The 17,741-nt window shown below is 43.3% G+C and overlaps 1 protein-coding gene across 4 annotated transcripts in view; it reads left to right on the top strand.

Annotated features, from left to right (window-relative positions):
• The first annotated feature begins 2,922 nt into the window (after window positions 1–2,922).
• esrrb (estrogen-related receptor beta) overlaps window positions 2,923–17,741 on the top strand; it is a 47,501-nt gene continuing 32,682 nt past the window's right edge. Inside the window, exons 1-3 of one of the 4 annotated variants that reach the window (XM_035168926.2) lie at window positions 2,924–3,157; window positions 6,776–6,812; window positions 10,297–10,365. In XM_035168926.2, the coding sequence (XP_035024817.1) occupies window positions 3,145–3,157; window positions 6,776–6,812; window positions 10,297–10,365 (119 nt within the window). In that variant the 5' untranslated portion in view covers window positions 2,924–3,144. Of the gene's footprint in view, window positions 3,158–6,225; window positions 6,813–10,296; window positions 10,366–17,741 lie in introns of those variants that run through there. The other 3 variants (XM_035168923.2, XM_035168922.2, XM_035168925.2) reach the window with 3 other exon arrangements.

Genomic DNA, 17,741 nt, shown 5'->3' on the forward strand with positions numbered 1-17,741 from the left:
GAATTATGCAGCATTTGTGAGCAGGACTGGAGATTGATGCCTGATTCCTCTGATGCCGGGATGTCATATATCAGTGGTTGTGTTTGATATGTTTCCTGTTTTTTACTCTCCCGCTCCACTCTCTCTCTCTGCCTCTTCACTAAATTTCTTTTCACTGGATTACTAGCATTGTAATTGGGTTAGGGACCAGCAACCGCTGCACAGACATGCTTTTGTGGGGAATCCATCAAAACTGGCTGCACAAACTGTGGAAAGTCATGAAAACAACACACGCTAAACTGGTATTAGGGACCATGTTTACCCGTATGTAATTTATTCTTAAGTTAAAAACACACACATGTGAATCAGAGTTTGAGGTTTTTATTATTTCTGAATGAAAAGTGCTTGAGCTTGATGGTTCCCGCCCGGTGCACAGGTCATTTCACCATCAAAGTAGTAAGGCAAGAGAAATCTGCTCTTATAAGCCCCAGCGTTGTCGGCCATTATCATAATTTATGTGATGGTGACATTCAGAAAACCATAAGACATCTGAGAGGGATCATCAGTGGATTTCAATATTCAAATGTAGGAAGGTGTTTTTGTGGCTCATACATGCACTGACAGTGAATTACCTCCACCAAGGACGTTATGTTTGCCTGTTACTGAGCAGATTACATAAAAACTACTGGACGGAATTACTACTTGGTGGAAGGATGTGTTATGGGTCAGGGAAGAACCCATTAAATGTTGGTGGGGATCGGGATCACAGGTGAATCCAGGATTTTTGTTCCACTTTTTGAACCATGCTTTTTTCAACATTTTCCTTGACTGTAATTGATATTTTTAAAAAAAGAAAATCAGGCATATTTAGAGAACCGATATCTATGAGTGTGTGAAATTTGGTGCAGCTTGATTGACTTTAAGGGGACTGTAGGGCCTTGGTGGAGGTGTGTGCTCTACCCAGTGCCCTTTATAGTTTCAGATCTGTTGGAACTAGAGTATCGACTAATCAACAATTTTAGTTGATAGTTTTTCTGCCGGCTATTTTCTTGATTAGCTGACTCATCGTTTTGTGAAAATAGTGAAAAATGTCTTATAATTTCCAAACCAGCATCTTCAAATTGCTTGTTTTATCTGATCAACAGCCGGATATTTGGTTTACGATGATAAAAAAAAAAAAAACTTAGAAGCAACAACTCAGGAATATTTTGCACTTTTCCATAATCAGAAGTGCATAAAGTAAATAAAACGTAAGTGTAGAATCTGAAACAAAGTTGTACGTCTCCATAAATCCACTCTCCTGCTTATTAGCAATCATAGTTCCAGGCTATATCTCAGTGACATTACACATTAGAGCCTTCCATCTCATGGCTCCCACGTTTACGAGAGGATTGTTTATGTTAGCCAATAAAAATTCACAGGTGAATTCTTAAACCTGGGCGATATTCTCCTTCACGTCACAGTCTGGATAATCTTCCTGTGGGCTGCTGGGAGCCGCTCGCTGGTAGTTAATACACCTAACAGAGGGAACTGAACAGCACCGCTGTTGTCATTCCTTCGTGCAGAAGCACTGTGCCATTACATTTATAGATTTTCCCTCTGATGGGATAATTTGGTCTTTATATCTCCCACAAATGAAGTGATCCTCGGTGCTCCTCGCGCAGCTCAAAGTGCAGGTCCCGTTCTCAAATACAGTTAATTGCATTCGAAAAGAATCAATGATACTTTCACGGTGACAATATCATTCTTTTAATGTCACTTAATTTCCTCAGTGAAATGATTACATCAATAGCCTGGAACCCATTTCTATCTTTCAGCATGAATTAATCTATTAAGGACAATAATTACACGTTTGTAATGGATAGGGTTTTTTTTTTTGTGCTCACAAGTAAATGCAGCCGAGTCTCCATTGTGCGGCCGACTGCTGCTGGCACTGTCCTGACTGTCATTCATTCAGTTTATGAATTACACTATCACCCGGGGAAATAAATAAATAAAAGGTGCCTGTGCTGCAGCTCCTTGGTGGCCTTGTTGTGAGAGAGCCCTCCCTCTAGTGGAGGTGATAGAGCTGGTTGCTGCTGTCAGCTCTGCCTCTCAGCTGAGGCAGGCAGGCAGGCAGAGATGGAACATTGAATGTGTGGAAGAGAAACTCTTATGAGACAGAGCAGAACTAAATATACATATATATCAACAACTTAATTGTGTTCAACCTGCTACTGCTGGGAAAATGTAAATTTAAATGTTACATGTTGATGTGGAGATGTGATTTTCTTTTGCCATGACACTGACAAAATAGGGCCAGGATATCCCCAGGGGTCATGCATGAGGAGGGGACCACCAACAAGTGTGATTAGCATGTATAACAGGCATCGATCATGCTTCACTCTAACATGGTGACTGCATCCGCAAGATGATTTCCACATGAACTGAAAAGCAGATCCGGTGGAGTTGGTGAAGTTTGTGAACTCCTGTGTTACGTGATACAGTGATCTGTGCTGCAGACGCGACGCTGCCCATTGTCCTGTTATTTATTCATCAACAGTGGAAACCAGGCGACTGCTGCAGGAGTTCAGCCCTTTAGTTTGTCTCCAACACTCACCTCTCACACAGGAACACGTTCCCAGCTGACGGACGCATCCAGAGGCAAAGTAAACCGCATTCAGAGCCTCTAATGGAGCTCAATAGACTTGTGTAGGAAATAAAGGACATGCAGCTTGAACTGATATCGAGAGTTTCCTCTTTGGAGTTCCTTTATTAGCCTGACAGAAAATAATAAAGTCGAAAAATTACCAAAAAATTATTTACGCACGAAATTCGATGTTATTTTAGAATTCATTGAAGTCATAACAAGCCAAAGTTGTTTTTTGTATCAGGCTTCTATTCACTCCCCTCTTCGAATCACTCTTGACCCCGCTCACCCGGGTCCTGCAGCCGGTGGAGGTGTTTGCTTTACGCACAGGGCGCGCGCCGGAGGAGGAGTTGACAGTGGGGCTGCGGGTGTGTGACAGTGGAGCGGCGCGCTCAGACGCACAGAGACGCATCAGGAACACCACTGACACCACTGACACCACCGACAGCACCACCACCAAGTCCACCACCAGCAGCAGCAGCCACAACCTGGAGACACCACCGCCTCACACCGCTGTGCTCAGCCGGGGATGTGACATGACTTGTCCGAGTGAGTACACCACGCATCCATCATCACCCCCTCACACGCTCCACGCACATTTTACATGTTGTCGCTGTTTTTAAACGAAGCTTTTACGCACCTGTAGCTGTACTTTAATATTGCGTACATGTGCACGCGGTTCAGCTTCGACCGAGGCATGTGCGATTGTGCACGCGGACGTGCAACTCTGTACATCTTCCTGTGGGAATAGTGACTGAATTACGTGATCGATCTGACCATTACTGTTTGCATGAAAAGGTTAAATGTGGCCCACGGAGTTTTAAGGCCCGCGTCTGTTTATTCTCAGAGAAATTCTCAGGTTGAAGTAAATATTAAAAGTGTAAATGTGAAGATGCTGTGTGAAGAGCTCGCTCTTTCTCTCAGGCCAAACATGTTTACATCCTCAGACCTCAGTTACATTCAGGATAAAATCATTCAAAACACTATTATCTTCATTAAAACATCAGTAATCTGAGGTTTCCTGTCGCTCAGGTGCCTCAGAATTAGTTAAATTTCATCTTCATGTAAATCCTGGTTGGTGTTGTGTGTCTTTAGTTTCACCAGTCTCACATATAAACAATGTTCAAATCTCTGCAGGTGGTATCCGCTTGTAGCTACTTTACTTTTAAAGTGACTATTTTCTTCTATTTTATAAAGTCAATTCACTATTTCAAGTTTTCTAATTGCACCACAGGACATTTAATCACACGCATGCACGTGCAGTGTGAATAAAATGCAGATACATTTAAAGCCACAAAACCAGAAATGTCAAATCATTAAAACAACCTAAAAGTGCTAATTAACGTGTGACAGTAAAGCTGGATCAACACAGACTTTTTCTTTCTGGTCGTCATGTTGCACTAACTTTGTCACGCCACGTGTGATCGAGTGTTGGCCCAGCGCAGCCCTATCCTTTATTTGTATCAGATCACTTCCTGTCAAATCAACTGTCACACGCCGTGATTTTTTTTTTTCTTTTCATAACTGAACTGATAAGGAACAACGATAACAGCAGCAGCAGCAGCAGTGTGGTCTTTCATAGCTCACAAACATCTACATGGTGTGTGTCAGAGGAAATCCTGCACGGGGGAGGCCGAAGGAAAGAATATGCAGAAATGTGATTTATCAAGTGCGAGCAGTTATCAACATGGAGGGACGTGTAGAGGAGAGATACTGCAGGTGTCATGAGAGAGTATCACCTCTGTGTGGTTTAGGTGTGTTGCTGCATTGTTGGATCAGCTGTTACTATGACTAGATGACACGATTCGCAGTAAATAAGGGATTATTTAATTGAAGTATTGAAATATTTAAAAAAGTTTGGGTTCTTATAACTCCAATAAATAGCTTTGAATTTGAATTAGTATTTATACTGACGTTTACTCATATTTGTAATCAAGAACAATATAAAGTACGGCGTATATATATTTTTTTTCTTCTTCCCATTTGTTCCACCTTCTGCGCAGTGTTGATTTGAAGTCTGAGAGCCGGGCTTGATAGTTGATTTAACTCCTCTTTAAGGAATTAACCTGACAGGTGTTTGAGTCAGATTCTCATTTATTTAGTCGTTTGTTTTTGCCTGAGAAAAGAGAGCAGATGCTGTGTGATCTGTGCCACAGTGGAGGCACTATTGCTGCACATCAATAGGCCTGTGATGATCAATAGGGATTGCGTGATGTTTTTGCATTGATTATAGAAACGTGAGCCCATGAATGGAACCGGATTCCTCTCCGGGGGTTATACAGTTCCTGTTCAGCAGAGAAAACTGGAGAGCAGCACAGCGACATATATAACACACCGGGCTTTTTTTTCCCCTTCTCCTTGCATTACTCTGCTGGTAGACCTCAACTCCTCCTCACTCACTCATGTTTTTTAGCCAAGTGGCTGATGAGGACGGTTGTCAGGCACCTCGTGAGTTTCTGAGAAGTGGGCAAGCCGCTGTTCCCCCGCCGCTCGACTCAGCCAAGTGTCGGCCATTGTCGGGCCGCTGGTTTCTCCAGTAAGATGCCATGGTAAGCTCCGCTCTTATAATGTGGGGATACAGTAACACGGAGACCCTCACTGACTGTGAAATGGTATCTGCATTCTCGGCATTCTTACTGGGCTTGATCAACAGTGAAACACAGGCGCTTCTAAAGCCGGGGTTAGAGGAAGACAGGGCTGGATTTTCCGCTGCTTTAGAGGCATGATGGGCTTCCAGAATTTGAGTTATGGCTTGAGATCATCTCTCACAGGTGGTGAAAGGTTCACAATGGTCCCTCACATGTAGCACGCGCAAATGGAGCTAGTGACACAGCTCAATAAATACATTTACTGTCCTCGATGCTCTGAAAGCTATTGGTTTTCTTCTCTCTTTTTTTTTTTCCTGAAAGTGAAGTGCTGCAGATGAGTGCTTGCAGGAGAGGCTGGTGTCGGATTTTACTTTATGACGTGTTTTTATAACAGCACAGGAAACATTTTGCTATCTTTAAAAGCATATTGTGGAGTTTTTTTCCCCTCTTTTTAAAAATCTTTATTGTCAAGTTGTGGGATGTCAGCTGCTTGGTGAAGTTCTCTGCTGTTATTTGTGTGAAGTAAAATTGCTTTGGATTTCCACAGGCTTTAATACAAACAGCATATTAATGCAAGTTTACAAAGAAAGATGTGACTGAGTGCATTTCTTTCTAAAATAAAAAAAATACAATGTCCCTCACAAGTAGATACAGAGAAAATATTTATTTAACTTTCTTATTATTTTACAAAAGCTGGCATTGACAGATTCCCAATGATAATCTTTGTTTAAATTAGAGTTTAAATATTTTTTGCATCCACAATTGTACATTTGATTTTTATTTAATTGAGATGTGAAACTTTGTGTGCTCACTCTTCTCCCAGCTGCATCGCTGCATGTTGTTCATGTGATAGGTTGTTTTGTCTGTGTGTTAGCCGTGTGTCTGTGTGTGTGTGTGTGTGTGTGCGCGTGCGTGCGTGCGTGTTTTTGTGCGTTGCATGTTTGGATCCCTCCTCCCTGGTGCTCCGCCGGCCCCTCTGTCGCTTTAAGTCCTGCCCCTCGGAGCCAGCCAACAGCAGCTGTTCCATATTCATCAAGCCCTTGAGTCTTAAAGAGCCCCATCCCGACCATGGAAAGAGTCATTCTTCTCGCTCGCACTCTCATGCTCTCTCCATCTTAGCGCTCATCCCGCTGCCTGCCTGCCTGCCTGCCTGCCTGCGCTGCTCTCTCTCTCTCTCTCTCTTTCTCTCTCTCTCGCTCTCTCTCCCTCTCACCCCCCTTTACCTCTCTGTCTATCTGTCCCTCCCCCCTCTTCACTCTCTCCCTCTCTCCCTCCGTCATACACACGCATTCACTTACAGACACTCAGACACACACTTTTTCCTCTCTTACCCACGCATATATACATAAACACACACGCTCACACACATGCTTACGCACACGCGCGCCCACTCAATCCATCAGACTCCAGCATACCTGTGCAGGCTGGGGGGGTGCGGTGCCGGAGGGGCTGTTGGGCAGCGTTCTTGTCTCTGAGGGTGCTCTGCTGTCATTTGGGAGAAGAAGCCGGTCTCAATTGTTTTCTCTTTCCTCTTCCTCTCATTCCTGGAATGCTAAAACTGGACTGATGGACATTTCAGAACTTTGTCTTCCAGACCCTCTCAGCTATCATAACCAGTAGGTGCAACTCCTTTTCTTTCTTTTCCTTCCTTCACTTCTCATTTTAACCGCTCTGTTGCAATGTACTTTTGTTCCTTCTCCTTCTTCCCCGTCTTTCCTCTTCTCTTCTCTTAATCCCTTTTTTAATCCTCACCTGCTCCTCTTATTCTTGTTTTGTGTTCCTTGAACCCTACCAGTCTAGTCACTTAACTTTTCCCCGTCTTAGCAGTGTGTACTTTTCTTTTTCTGTCTTCCTCGTTCATTCACCCTCTCACTTTCTTAAACTTTCTCCTGATCATTGTTTTAAGGGCTTTTGAATCATGTAGGTCTTTAACAGTACAGAGCAACAGGGCAGGTGCTACTGTGAGTGTGTGTGTGTGTGTGTGTGTGTGTGTGTAGGTTTATTTTGTGAATCCATCATGTACGCCAGTCTTTACAAATCTTATTCACAGCATGGCAGATTGATTTAGTGTGTAATTTTCTTTTTACCTAAAGAATTTTTGGGGTATCTGTCTGGTCGTGTTAGGGGCTTGTTTGCTGATGGCTTTGTTCCTATAGAGGTGGCCGCCCGGGGAGAAGGGGAATCATATTTTAAGGAGATGAGATTAATGGGAGTCCGTGGAATTGGAGAGGATGAATTACACACTGTGATATGTGCAGCCAGGGAAAGACAAATAAAAGGAGCCTGTAGCCTCAGCAGGTCTGTCCCAAGCAGACAGCGGCGCGCGAGGCTGCTGGGACAGTCTGGGCTTACGCCACACTACAACGTGATAAATCCATCAATACCTTATATTTGTTTTAAAGGAAATTATATCAAAGTTGTGAGAAAAATTTAATTTGTATTCTTATTGAAAGCTGTTTGAATGTATTTACTTCAACGCCAGTAATGTGTGTATTTTCATACACGTATTAATGTATGAAAAACCAAGACTTTAACACGAGGCTTGTGTTGCAATACAAGGATATTTTATTATATCGGTCTTTGATGTTTTATATAGATATTAATGATAAAGTGTTATGAATGCCGAAATTCTGAAAACCAGTCAGATGTATTTAGATAATTAAATATTTTCATCCACTGAAGGGTTTGCTTAGAAATGTCTAGAAATTTGTTCCATATTACACACTTAATACTTTTTTACATAAATGACAAATTGTCTACTTTCAACTAGTGTTTTCATGATCTCATTATTATCCAATTCCCTCATAATTAAGCAATTTTAAAGAAATAGAGCCAGTGAAAATAATTCAGTGTAAAGTTGTTGAGCTGAATTCTGTATGTGTGTATTGTTTTACTGCACCGCCTTGTTCACAGAACTTCTTTACATTGAGCTTTAATCACTGCAAATTCCCCAAAAATCATCATCTAAACATTTTAATATTTTACACCTACATGTAAGAATCTCCTTTGTGTCTTTGTCTAATATGTATTTATAAGTTTTACTTTTCTCTCAGTTGCTCCTTAATATAAATTTATACAAACAGAAGAAACAAAGTGGAGATTCCTGCAACACGTCAGGTGCATAAGTTCAAGTGTGTTTATATTTTTCAGTGTAGCATATCTTTAAATTTAAAGACAAACTTTATATTTATATTTAATTCTTAGCTATAAGCAGTTATTTGTACCACCCCAGCATTTATGTAAAATAAACACAATAATCGTTTGGTTTTAGGATAAATTAAGCTATTTCATTTTCCAGTTATTTCCCTGCAAATGCAGTTTCCATCAAATACAGAATCATATTAATTAAAATGAGGAGAAAGGCATTTAAACATTGACACATTCTCTGTGTTGTAAAACCATTTGTTTAAAACATGTTTCAGTTTGAGTTGACGTTGACATTTCTACATATTCATTTCTTCAGTAATATATTTCAATTAATGCTGTGCTAATATTTAGTCACTTGTTACCCAAATAATACAGTTTTAATATTATAATTGTATTATAATTTCTAAACCCCCCTAACATTTCTATTGCAATGGAAACAAGTAAAATGTAAAATAACAATGAAAAGAGCTCTGTCCTATGTGTTCAATGTGTAACTTATAATTAAATGTATTATGTTTTTATTTCTGGTCAAATGTGGATCTGGGGGAATATTTTTCCCACCTCCTAAACAAAAAATCTCTCATAACAGCTTATGTAGAAATGATCACAGTGAATTACTGTTTCCTGTTTACTCGGTAACAACCAGTTATTTGTGGGATTCCTCCGGCATTGGCCCGGGTGTGCTGCTCACTTTGCCTCAGCAGTGGCTCTCCTCTGCTGATTGTGCAGCAGTGTTTGCAGCCATTCAGGGCTGGACGTGGCCGTGGTGCTCGGGTGAGAGGATTATGAAGACTGTACGTGCTCCGTGTAATTAGCACAGCGCTGTTGTGGAATCGTCACTGTGTAAACTCCGCAGACTGACCTGAGGGCATCGTTACAGTCTGGGGATCCGACTGAAACAGAATAGAGAGACACACTCGCCTTGTCTCTTTGCAAACGGACAGTATTTAGAAATGCGTGTGCATGGAAGTGATTACCAAAGAGACACTGTGTTTGCTCAAATTTCGTACATTACCATTTATATGTGCCCCATTGCAACTCGCCTTTTTATTTACTCCTCGGCTCATGGAGCCAGACGAGTCGTTCACTGTACGAGTTTGACAAGCTTATTGTTCATCTTGTGTTGCAGTAGCTGTTTGTGCCACTCAGAAGTGAGCCACTGCTGAGGACTGTCAGTTCAGATTCCTCCGTGCTCGCTTGAAAACACACACACTCACGCGCGCAGTCTGAGCGGCAGCGAATTGAGATGTGACTTGTTTCTTCTCCTAAATGTTCCATCAACAACCTTAAAGCCCCGGGCAGAGCCACTGCTGTAAACTCACCACCCCACCCAGTTTCCCCTTCGTGAAATAAGGGCTTTAATGTATTTCTTTTCAGAGAAGGAGAAAGAAGTTATCGCACAATGATGAATTAGATTTCAATTTATTTGACTTCATTCCCAGCTTGCTGCATTAGAGGCCTGAAAACACCCCATCCAGCAGTCCGTCCGCCTGATTCTTATTAGGTTTCAGAAAACAAGGCGAGGGAATTGCATTAGTGTATCTTAAGTTAAAAGCTCTTTGCTCTTTGACCAAGTGTTTCATTGTTATTGGGTTAATCAGATTTTTGCTGTCTTCATGGAGATGCTATCGCAGGCTAGAGGCAGTGGTGGGTAACCAAAGCAGCCGCGCACAGACACTATCCAGATGGGATCAGCTTACGGTAATTTGGTTTCAGAATACATTACCAGAAGAGGCTCCTGGCCGAGAATGGCCACCCCCGCTACGAGCCAGGAGCCGGTGGCCTCTGTGGCTGCAGTGACCGGCCAAACCACCTGTCCCACTCCCACATACATCTCCCATGAGCTTTCAGGAGGTGTTGGGATATGTGGCACTTTACTGAAGAAAACCAAATGTTTTGAAATTCTATTATATCTGTCATCCAATTCTAAATCCCTCTTCCTTATACCAACAGGGCTTTGTTGTCCAATTCATTAGAGAGATTCCTGAGTCCACTGGCCACGCTGGAGCCCTCTCATTTCTGGTATCTAGTATCATTACTTTCACTGTAAATATGTCACTCAGCTCAGGCTGAGCGGGGGGGAGGGGGAGCATGTTGTCCCTCTCCAGGCCAAATGGGGGATGCAGAGTATATTGACACTCTCTGGATGTTCACTATTCTGTGGCTGCAGAGCTTTCAGGGTTCATGCTTGTTGTTAGCACTGAGGCTGAGCTGCCACATCAGACCCCGCCCCCGGGTGATTTATCACCCAGGTCAATAATTGGGGGGAAAAAAGAAAAAGAAAAGCATGCAATATTAATTATATCATCAATTCATCTGAAATTCTGTGTATAAAATCTGTGTTGAAATAGTCACATTGCAAGTATGTTTCTGTTCATAACATCCAACATGGCACAAGTATCATTGCAGAACATTTTAGAAGATTTTACTGTTAAAACATTCTGTCCTGAGACGCCATCGGATGTTTGGCCTCAGCTACCGCACTTATTCCACGGCATCCACCTGCACAGAACAACCACTGACCGTCACCGCACACGCGCGTCCCTCCCGATTCCTTGTCCATGTTAACCTTGGACACCTCCACCGCAGTGTGAGAATCTGTTTAAAAATAACCAGGTCCATTAGTCAAGAAGGATAATGCTAGCCTACGTGGGCTCTCATGCCCTTGTGGCAGCAGAGTGCTATCACTGACACGGTGCGTCAGCACTTCTTCCTGTTGCTCCACATTGAAGGGCTCCTCTTCATTTACACACACACACGTACACACACATGCATACACACACACACACCATAGAGCATAGAAGTTCAGAAAAATAACTGAGTCAAGAAAAGAGCTGTTATCATGATAATGCACTTGACAAAAAGCTGTAAACTGTAGTGGAGAAGTAAATGAGTTTCAAGAAGTCATCAAACTGAGAACTCTAAAAGTAAAGTTGGATGTGTTTACTGAATCGTTCGTGTTTCATAACCATTATTATTTTTGTGACGTCTATTCTGACTCATAAAATCTCTTTGGAGTAAATTTCTGGTCCATTAGTTCACACTCGGTAAGAAAATGGGATGTAGGTGGGTAACTATATGGGTGTTTATCAGTGAAGGCTATTGGTATTGAGCGGCCAGTTGTTTGAAGGTTATGTTTCGGAGCAGTAATTGAAATGCAAAATAACATTAGGATCGATGGTTAGCTTTGTTTATTTATGAAATCAATATTGAAACCCTCCGTCACCGTGGCAGCTCTGATTCCCACTGACAGCTTCACCAAGTCTCGTCTGCGTGGCACCGCTCAGCCTCGCACTCATTACAGCTTTCACACCAAGCTTTGTTTAAAAATGAAATAAATCATCACTCCTTGTGGGAAGCTGCGATCTAGTGTTTCAGGCTTGTATGTTTAAACACACAATCTGTAGTTTATAAAAAAAGATGTGTGCAAAGACTTAGCGAGAGAGAGAACAGGCGAAAGGCAGAGAGATAGTACTACGATTGCTCTCCCCTGATTTGCCCAAGGGAAGTAGATGTGACCAATAACAGCCATTAACATAGGCGTGTGCACAAAGCCAGCCATCACAGGCCTAGTTCCTCTTTGCTGAACAGCCGTCTCTATTGACGTTTCTCTCGATCCATGTCTAATATGCACCGCTCGTATGACAGAAATAACCCCAAATTACATTTCACATGACACAAACACTAAATCTTGTGCTTTAGAATATTTTTTTTCTAGGAATCATAACTCACATGGAATTTGCATTTCAAGACTTCACTTAATTCTTGCTTTACACACGATACAAGATAGGCTTTTGAGTCCGTTTTAATTCAGGATCAATATTTTAACGTGCTTGGTTCCAAATCCTTCAGCAATTCGACTACGACAGTTAAATACAATATATGTTAAGACATAAATAGGAAAAATGACTTGGCTCTGACTCTCCATTACAGAAAACGATTAGAGAAAATGCTCATTAGACACTAACTGCGCTTGTCTCATTTCTTCTATTGGGGATGTTTCACTTAACTACTATAGTAGCCTCATCAGATTTTGTTAGTTCAGTGTGTGTGTGTGTGTGTGTGTGTGTGTGTGTGTGTGTGTGTGTGTGTGTGTGTGTGTGTGTGTGTGTGTGTGTGTGTGTGTGTGTGTGTGTGTGTGTGTGTGTGTGTGTGTGTGTGTGTGTGTGTGTGTGTGTGTGTGTGTCAGTGCATGCCTTCCTGCTTCCCTGCCTTTAAACTATACAACTTATTGCTTAGGTGCGTGTTTGTTGGTCACATTAAAAACGCCTCCTTATGAGTGCCCCCCCCCTACAGTACTAAGTGAGATGGAATGGTCACATCGAGTGGCTGCTTGTTGAACCTGCCACTTGGAGCCTCCCTCCCTCGCTTCCTCCCTCCCCGCTTCCTCCCAGTGCGTCCGCTGACACCAGACGTTGTGTGAACATGTATGTTTAGATGCCCCCTCCCCAACCCCCGCCACCCTGAAAGGAGATGCATTAATTCAGGAAATACTCCCAAAGTTTAATTATTCCTGAATGGTGTGGTGGTGGATACCAGCGTATAAATCAGTTAGGCCCACCCGCCTTTTTATTACCAGCACTATTTATGGCAAATGCTGGAAGAGATGAGCCTGTAAAAAGCCGGAGGCTACGGCTGTGACTGTGTTAGACGGTGTCAGAGCAATAGTGTTTTCAGCAACGTCAATTCATTTTGCTGCCGCTTGAGTAATGTGTCTAAAACAACATTTTAAATGTGGGAAATGAAGTCCGATTTTGAACTTGATGATCATGCTGTATCATGCATGTTATTTTAAACTCAGCGCTGTGCCCTGATCAAACACTGAGTGTGAGCCTGCACCAATATTTACACACGTGATTGTGTTTGAATTATCCCGGACACCTGATAAACCTGCTAATTTTGGCCTGTTAATTCAGACTTTTATATATATATTTGTGTGTGTGTGTGTGTTTGTCTGTTTATATTTGGCTCTTCCTCATGATGAAGAGGATAATTTATGGAGCTCTTTGTTTTAAGCAGGTAGAGTCCCCCCCAAACAAGACCAGCCTATCAGAAGAAGATTAATGAAGTAATTTCATGCATGGCTCTATGTCTCCGTCCCCCTGTACGCACAGTCACTGTGTCTAAACCTGTGATTTACACTGGACTGTGTTAAATAGCCTTAACCCTTTATAATAATATGTCTCTCTTTGTTGTGATACACACACACTGCAAAAAAAACACAATCAGGAATATCCTTCCTCTGACCAGTCTCTTGGATCTCTGAGAGATCCTACAAATTTCTAGTGAACAGTTTTTTATTTTTTTTGCTCAAGTTTCCTATTTTATAATCTCTCCCTGTTTATTTTACACAAGAAACCTACTGAGAGTATGTGAGAGGTGTTGATATCTGCTGGTTTTCCACATCATTTATGGCAGCTAAACAAAACTTCACCTGAAAAACCTTAAAAAAACAAAACCTTTATGAATTATTCCTGCAGTGTTATACTGTGATGGTCAGTTAACATTGATAAGTTTTAATAAACAATGAATACTGACTTTTTAACCATTCAAATACCATAAGTAATGTTTAAAGTAAAAAGTTAAACCGTCAGAAATTTTATTTTTTGAAAACCTTATCTCTGTCCGTTTTGGACAGAGAAAGAACAGACACGGGGACAACAGACAGGGTCGTCAAAGGGTAAATAAAATGCCTAATGTGAAATAAGAAAAGAGGTGAAGCTAGGTTACATTGCATCATCGAGACCTGTGAGTCCTGTGCGTTCATGATTGTCTCTTGAAATACTAGAGGTCCTTGTGTTTCCACACATTCCTCTCCATTCCGTTGGTCTTAGTGCGGACGACGATACTACAACATTTTCCAAGAAACAACAAGAAATTAGAACATTTTGAACTAAAAACATCCACCACCTGTGCCTCGGGTTTCAGGAGAATGTATTGTGATATCGGCGCCAGTATCACTAATGTATCACACAGCACCAGGTTGTGTCTGATGTCATTACGCACACCGGTCGTCTTAATGTCACAAGCTCTGCAGGAGAATTTTAAGACACTAAAATGTCTATAATCAGAAACACTTTTTTTCTCCCAGCACTGGACTATAATTACTTTTTCTACTTATCACGAGCCATTGTAAATTCGTGTTGTTAAATTATACCATGGTCTTACCTCATAATGGATGTAATGGAAACTAATCTTTTCTAATGAAAAGGCCGAATTAGAAATTTGATCCCAAATGTGCTGCTCGACAGGCTGGACTTATCACCGAAGCTCTTTTTTTACATATACAGTGGGATGAGCTGTCCAGTTCTGCAGGGAGCTTCCCCACTGGGTCTGTGGGAGATTAACTCTTTACGCTCTGCAGTCGGAAATTTAAGGCGTTTTCAGACACGAACTCTGGAAAATTTCCCACACAATTGGGTCCGGAGTTTCTCTGGAGTTTGCCCTTCACACCTGAATAACGCAGCAGGAGATTCTCAGCACAGACGCGTTCACAACACCACAGAAGCGCAGTTTACAGTACATCAACACTGGCGTCGACCCTTATCACAAAAAGCTCTCTGTCGCGTGTCAGAAACACCATCAACCCTCCCACTTGCTTGCGGTGAATCCTCCGGAGGATCTCCTGCGGTTTTCTCACATGTGCTCATTCTGGCATTTTCTACTGGGGGGTGGCAGGGGAAACTCCGGAGAAAGTCCTGCAGCCGCTCACTCACATTTGCGTTCTCACATACAGCCCCTCCGGAGAATGTCCGGAGAATGTCCGAAGATTATCCAGAGTTCACTGCAGGTCTGAAAGCAGCTTCTCACATCCCCCACTGACGGTAGCTCTATCATGAGCCATTTGTCTCTCCCAACATCCTGAACTCAGCCCCTTTATAAGAACTGGATCTGCCCAGTGCGGCCCAGACAGTTTACGTCAGACAAACAGCAGCGCCTGTATCACAAGAGGCCCTCGCTTTCCTCCCAGCAGCATCTCCAGCACAGGAAGGAGCGGGGGGGGGCGAGATCAATAGATGTGATCTGCTTCTTGGCCAGCGCTATCTTGTGGTGCCGCTGGAGCACGGGCTCATGTTGTTGTAGTGGAGTGAGCTCATGGCTTTATAAAGACTTCAGTGACATCGCTGTGGTGCAGCTAAATATAATCCTCTTCTGGAGACTGAAAAACTTAATTGCCCGAGCCGCAGAGCAGCGCGGTCGCCCCCCCAGTGGTAACCCTGCACGAGCCCCTAGCCTATGGACTATTGATCCGGGGCTCTCGCTCTCCATCGGTACGATAAACACGCTCTGTCTGTCTCCCCTCTCTCCGCCCCCGCATGTATCGCTTACTTTCTCTTTTCCTGTTTTTCTGTCTCCTCAACTTCCCTTTTGTTTGCCTCCATAGATCTGCACGTCATAAATCTCTGTCAGCTTCTCCTGAGTGTCTCGCATATCCGTTAATAAAGAGGCGCCTCCCCTGCCTTCAGGTCCACCCCCTCTGCTCCGTCCTCTCGCTGCCAGAGCAGGACTAATGAATGAGAAACTCCAAAATTAGGGGCCTCTCCCTCGTAGATTAGAATGGGTCCCCATGGAGTGCCGGGCTTGCCTCCAACCAAACCACAGCCGTCAACCAACCCCCCCCTACACAGACACACATACACCATATTTTCATATTCTGTCTGCAACACAAACTCAGACCTATGAGCTCATAAGTCCATGCAGCGTTCGTACAGACACACACACATTTTGCCCCAAGAGTCTTTTGGCCCCAGAGTCCCCTGATGGTCATTAACCTGGAAACCGTTGGACACAGAGGAGTCCTCCACATTTCAAGTGTGTTTTGGAATCTCCATTTCCCTACTTTCTCCCAAGGGCCACCCCAACTCCCCTCCCTGAGCTCCCAGTGCCTTTTCATTTACATTATCCCCTGTGAGAACCCACACCGAGCACCCTTGGTGGCGTACAATCATCGGTGTATTACTTAGTTTGGGCTGTGCACATTTTCAGCATGCGTCTCCTCCGCTCTCCCAAATATGAGTCCCTGGCTGCGTGTCGGAGCGGTAAGAGGTGGCAGTGGCCCCTGGAGGAGAGGTCAGCGTGGCAGCTGCCAGTGGTTTGTGGCTGTGGCGGCGAGGCTGAGCCGGGCTGAGAGGAGGTCTGTCAGGAGCTAATTGAGTTCGTCCTACCAGCGCTGACTCTGGGGCCAGTGGCTTATCAGGCCACATCGCCTGGGGCCCTCCAGACAGATCTGCCCCTACTGGGGCATCTGATATCACCATCACCCTGCCTGCAGATGTCAACCCCCACTCCCACCGCCCCTTTTCCCCTTCCACTTGCCCAGTCTGATCAGGTAGCAGGGATGTGACACTCGGGGATGAGGTTAGCAAATGTTAGAAAATGATGTTTTTTGGCATCTGGTGGCCTTGAGAGGTAAAAGGACATCAGGAATTTACTCAGTGTTTGAGCTCAGCGGCTATGTAGGTTTGTGAAATACACATAAAAAAGGGAGCGCACCGTAGAGAACAGCTAAGGCTCCCCTCAAGCAGGAAGCTCTCAGCAGGAAAACGTACAAATTGGCTCAATTAGATCCTGAATGTTCCGCATTCTTATACGACACAGTCACATGACGATCAGAGTCTTGCTGGCAGGCGAGGGAAGTCTCGAGACGCGAGGAAAGCGCTCTCCTCCTCGGTTCTCCCCTCAAAGTCGAGGAACAGCAAGTGTGAGATGAGCTGCCAGATCATTAGTCCAGCTAATCCTGGTCACAGCAGCACCGGTGGAATGATATTAGGGATCTGAAATGCTGTTAGGAGGGCTGGTCGGAATCAGATTAAAACCAAACTGTGCGGTGTGCCTTTGTGGGCCCATAACCCACTACTCAGCATGAATTTTGATCGGTACAAAGGGAACAAAAGGAGGAGGAACAGAGAGGGGGAGTAAAGGAGGGAGCGAGGGGAGGGATACTGTATCTTAGACGAGCGCTGCTCCTTTGGTCGGCCAGGCAGCAGAATTTGAAAAGCTCTTACCTTGAGGAAGGAAGTGCGACAGAGAGAACTATAGATTTTACAGCGTCAAGTCTCAGTTAGTTCAGCAGACCCTTTCCGGTCTGCTCTGTCTGTGTAGCACACAAGCTAATTAGCACCTGCCCCACATATTGAATTATTTATCAGGACCATTGCTGCTGTCAAACTATTTAATGTTCGTAATTCATTTTCTTATACAATTGTATTTATAGATTTAAATTGGACCTGTCCCATTAGAGATTACGAATATTTATAGAAATATTTTTGATTAATACGGCAGGTTCAAGTGGTTAGTATTCCCTCAGTATCATTAATCAATATATGCAGCCTTGTTAAAAACATAAGCATAGCAGTGGTATGATGTGTCATAGCAGAATGAGTTAAGGGGATTCTAGC

Source organism: Hippoglossus stenolepis, chromosome 10 (genome assembly GCF_022539355.2).
Source record: "Hippoglossus stenolepis isolate QCI-W04-F060 chromosome 10, HSTE1.2, whole genome shotgun sequence".
Lineage (NCBI taxonomy): Eukaryota > Metazoa > Chordata > Actinopteri > Pleuronectiformes > Pleuronectidae > Hippoglossus > Hippoglossus stenolepis.